The following is a 5,000-nucleotide window of genomic DNA, read 5'->3' on the forward strand; positions in this document are numbered from 1 at the left end:
ACACACACACACACACACACACACACTGTACTGAGCCTAGGTGTGTTCATGCACTCTGACAATGATGTAAGGCTTTCTGAGGGCCTTGACAAGTATTCCAGCACAGCAAAGCCTTCGCTCTCTCTCTCTCTGTCTCTCTCTCTCTCCCTCTCTTTCTCTCTCTCTTTCACTCTGTCCCAACTCTCTCTCTCACCCCTCTCTCACTCTCCCTTTCTTTTTTCCAGGCTCATTCTACATCTGTACCTTTATTTCTATCCCTCGATCTTTCTCATTTCTCCTCTTTCCCTTTGCTCTCTCGCTTCCTGTCTCTGGCCACTCCGTCTGCCCCTGATCATCCGTTCCCACGGCGACACTATCTATCTCTCAGAGCCTCCCTTGGGTGGCGCTTATAAAAACCAGTCTTAGATGCGTCAGGACATTTCTTTAGCCCATCAAAGAGAAACGCACCATGGAACACACCGCGGTTCCCCCTATTTGTTCTCCGTTTTAAGTTCCACTTTATCAACTGTCACAACAATTAGAGCGAAATGAGAGTCGGCGGACTCCAAACAGTGTGTTCAAACAAACAGCTGAGGCAGGCTGTGATTGGTCCTCCCCAGAGGAATTCCAGCTGAGGCAGACTGTGATTGGTCCTCCCCAGAGGAATTCCAGCTGAGGCAGGCTGTGATTGGTCCTCCCCATAGGAATTCCAGGAGACTGCAGGGACTGTGAGATCCTGATGGGGAGAGAACCACTTGCTATCCATACTGACTGTCCAGTGTGCTCCCCTGCCTGCGGCACTCAGGATAGCTCTTCACGTGGACCATATGTTGTTGTTCAGAGCCTTGTTCACGCCATGTGTAACAGTGCTCCACACAGGACAATACCCCAAGCACCTGTGATTTATGATCTCCATAAAACATTGACATGAGTTCCACATTAGAGAGCTGAGCAAACTGCTGGGTGTGGGAGAAAAACACACACACAAATCTCACACACGGCCCACGCACCCTTCCTCCTCCTCCTCCTCCTCCTCTGGTCTGGTTCGGCCCATGGCTACAGCGCAAAACTCCCATCACCCAGTCAGCACTTGTGAGACAGATGTGCAATTATGAAAATGCTGAGCCGCAGAGGTTCAGTGTGTGTGTGTGTGTGTGTGTGTGTGTGTGTGTGTGTGTGTGTGTGTGTGTGTGTGTGTGTGCACGCGGCGCCCACCACTGCGTGTGTGCGCCTCCCCTCCCTGGGAGCCCCCAGATGTAAAAAGCTAACAGGAGCTAGCGCAACACATCATCCCAACACTGACAGCGACATCAGATCTACAAGACTATAAACACACGGCACTGACACAAGCTACTTCTATGCCACAGACACACACTGAAACATAGAGGTCACACGGGACACATTGCAATGGGCCTCCGTCATGCCACACACACCGCCCGACTGGATTGGTTGAGCAAAAGAGTCTTGGGGTGGTGTGACTTCCAAACTAGGCCATTGCAGATGGGTTTAGTCTGATCAGAAAACTGTCTGTCTAAACCCAGTCTCCAGGGAGGGGGCAGTACAGACCTGGACAGGGCTCTATGTCCTCTTCTCCGTCCTCTGAGAGAAGGTGAGAGAGGGGACCGGGGGGGGAAGAGAGGCATGAATGACAACACACAGCCACGTGTCAAACAACCACGTGGCTTTGACTAGCATGTGGAGGAGGAGTGATGAGAGACGGTGTGCTGTGTCCTGGCCCAATCATGCTACTTCACATCCAAGCACTCTGATTCCCCACAGAATCAATAAGGCTAGTCAGGGCAGTGATTGTTAACAAGTCAAAATATAACCACACAAACTTAAATAATAATAAATCATAAACACTAAATCCACAACAAGCTCAAACAATACAATGACAAAAAGTACAAATGGATTACTAATAAAATAATTCCAAGGAAACCTAAGCAACAAGACAAATATGACACCTTTTCTTTAAGTGATCACTGGTACCATATTCAAAGTACTAATTAACTGCAAATGCAACTCATGAGATACAACTGCACACTTAGCACCAAGACCAAAATGCCAGGAAAAACGCAAACCGCATTAGCTCCAGCAAGAAGCTCCAGCTCACCAACCAAGAGAAGGAGTGAGTACGGATCCAGACTTACTTCTATCCAGCGTCCCCTTTGCAGGCAGTTGTGGTAGTTGCCGTCCTCTTCTGGTTGACATGGGCGTACTGCTGGGGCTCGTTTGGACCGATCCACTGCGGGGGTGAGCCCTATAAGATACACAGGTGTCTCTCGTTAACATCTGCACACTGAGCCAAACTCCCCCAAAGTGAATGGAGGCAGTGGATGACTCACAGGGCAAAACCACAACACACACATTACTCTGCAGAGCAGTGCTTGGTGTTAGTAGATGGGGTTTTGACACGACAGTTACTATCATTAACACATATAACACACCTAGGAAAATAGACATCTATTAAGGCCACAAGACTCTTGCTGCGTGGAGGTCAACAGAAAAGTAAATGCAGGATTGATAAGCATTATGCTCATAACAGATTGTATTAACCATACATATATATGTGTGTGCTCACATATATAGATGCTCTGTACAATCATGGCCATGCAAAACTTTGAGGATGCTGCCCAGTTCTGGAGTCAGAAGAGGTGGAAGTGCATCCAAAAAATGACTTCCTAGTAATACACACTGAAGCATATTGCATAACTACTGACGTATACTGCATCCATCCACAATTCCTTTCATTCTTAACACAAAGAATCCCAGGTTATTATCAAAGAGGTGGCAGCATCTGTGAGTTCTGCATGTGTGTACTGTACATCTAGAAGTGTGCATGTTTCTATGCTGCTCATTTATAGCATAGAGTACATATAGCACACACACACATACACTTAAAGGGTTACAATTGTAATGCTTTCAGCAGCTCTGGGCAATGTGTTTGCCATTTCAAAAGCTGAGGGTCATGCAGGGGTGATTATTGCTTGAAATTATAAAAAAAAGGTATTAGTAAAGTTCATCTGGGTTACAGTGTGTGTGTGTGTGTGCATGAATGTGTGTGTGCATGTATTAAGTACTTACTTCTGTATGTGTACATGGTATGTGTATATACGTGTACTGCATACTGTATGCAAAATGACATGTGTATATTTAGAAAGTGCACTTAATAGCTACAACTGCCCAAGTAATCATAAACTTTATATTTGTGCTGTTTAATGAAAAGCATAAAAGTTTACTCTTTATCTCCAAGATCTTACCAGCCCTTTAAAACTACACTTTATGCTCGCTATGGAGCGAGTGCTAATATCTTTGGCACTTGACAAGGTGAAGGTAAATCTTTGGCACTGGACAAGATGCAAGTTCACAGTGAGGAGGAGTAAGGCTGTCAGCAGTGCTGCATGAGAGGGGCCAACCAATGGGCTGCAAGAAAGGACTGTGGGTAAGATCATGCATCCACTGCATCCACTGGGCCAACACACACACACACACACACACACGCACACACACACACACACACACACACACACACCACACACACGCGCACACACACACATGCATGCACGCACACACACACACATCTACAGACCACTGTACAAAAACACTAAAGTAAACGGACAAAAGCAACAAATACACAAAAGTAAACGGCAAGGACGAGACTCAACAAAAATATCTAGTCAAACTTCCAAGGTTGTGTTAGTAGAACAGAAAAAAGAAGGGCTGCTACGTGGTCCACACCATTATACTCTCTGGGGAATATAAGTAGTGTGTCTCTGCAGAGAAAACGAATGGGAGCAAACTGAGGAGCAACCAAAGGGACTGGACTCTTGAGTGGCTCGGTGGCTGGGAATGGGCAACAACAACATAAATAAACAAACAAACAAACAAACAAACATCCAAACGATGTGGCAGCTACTGAGTGGAACTGAAGATGGCAGGCGGACAAGCGGGGTTTCTGGAAAAGGCCGGGCGTGATGGAATTAGGGGTCAGGCGGAAGTGACCGTATGGAAGGGGATGGAATTAGGGGTCAGGCGGAAGTGACCGTATGGAAGGGGGGGGCGGTGGAGGAAGGAGAATGGTGGAGCTTGTGACGATAAGCTGGATTCATCAGCACTCAATTAGTCAGGGCTGCTTTTTGTTTTGTTTTGGGTATTTTATTTGTTTTCGCAGCTCCCGGTCCGTTGCAGGGGGGGTCACCTCGTTAAGGCGGGAGAGGGCGGCGCAGAGCGTCCAGATGGGAGGGACGGCATGGACCTCATGAGCTGGCTGTCGGGGGGCCGCTCGGTGGAGTGGGAGCGCGTGTAGAAGGGGCGGTCCATGGCGGACCGCTGGTCGGCGGAGCGGGACCTGTGCTGGTACTCATACCTGTCCGACGCTCCGTAATTCCTGGAGAGACGTGATTGGATGGAGAGGGGAGGAGGTGGTGGGGGTGGAGGAAGAGGAGGAGGAGAGAGAAGATTGGCCGCTGAGCTTTCCTGAGGGGGTGGGGGAGAGGAAGAGAGCTCCTCTGCCACCGATGGAGGTCTGGTGGAGGGAAGCACATGAGCAAGGGGCATCGTGGGGACACATGTGATACATTGTGGAGTGTCCTGTCAGGTTGGACAAAACACGGAAGACACTGAAAGTGGACCAGCAGCATGCAGTGATGTGTATGTGTGTGTATGTGGGACTTGTTTGTATTTTTTGAAGGACTACTGTTTTGAGGGAACAAACGGGTACAAACATGCAATGGACACACATAAAACTCTTTGATCCAAATAATGGAGTATTTAGTCAGACATGAAAGATATAGCATCATTTGCAAAAATGCAGAGGACTTCTGCCTGGGCTTTAAATGAGAATCAGAGACTCTCTACATCACTCTACATATGGGAAGCATTAACTGCAATGGGACGTTACCTTCTCTGTCACAGTGAGGCTGGTCTTCAACATGTAAATAAACATTTTCAACACATTGAAATACACCTTTCATTTTGCAAAGACATACTATGGAGTTGTCTCAATGAAAGGGAATATTGTT

At 47.4% G+C, this 5,000-nt stretch overlaps 1 protein-coding gene across 11 annotated transcripts in view; it reads right to left on the reverse strand.

The window, feature by feature from the left end:
- rims2a (regulating synaptic membrane exocytosis 2a) overlaps positions 1 to 5,000 on the reverse strand; it is an 86,609-nt gene that overhangs the window by 53,676 nt on the left and 27,933 nt on the right. For 8 of the 11 annotated variants that reach the window (XM_048261576.1, XM_048261571.1, XM_048261572.1 and 5 more), the window contains 3 exons: positions 4,178 to 4,366; positions 2,130 to 2,239; positions 1,546 to 1,578 (listed from right to left, as the gene is read on the reverse strand). In XM_048261576.1, the coding sequence (XP_048117533.1) occupies positions 1,546 to 1,578; positions 2,130 to 2,239; positions 4,178 to 4,366 (332 nt within the window). The remainder of the gene's footprint in view (positions 1 to 1,545; positions 1,579 to 2,129; positions 2,240 to 4,177; positions 4,367 to 5,000) is intronic. The other 3 variants (XM_048261580.1, XM_048261577.1, XM_048261581.1) reach the window with 3 other exon arrangements.

This window comes from Alosa alosa, chromosome 13 (assembly GCF_017589495.1).
Source record: "Alosa alosa isolate M-15738 ecotype Scorff River chromosome 13, AALO_Geno_1.1, whole genome shotgun sequence".
In the NCBI taxonomy this organism is placed as follows: Eukaryota; Metazoa; Chordata; class Actinopteri; order Clupeiformes; family Clupeidae; genus Alosa; species Alosa alosa.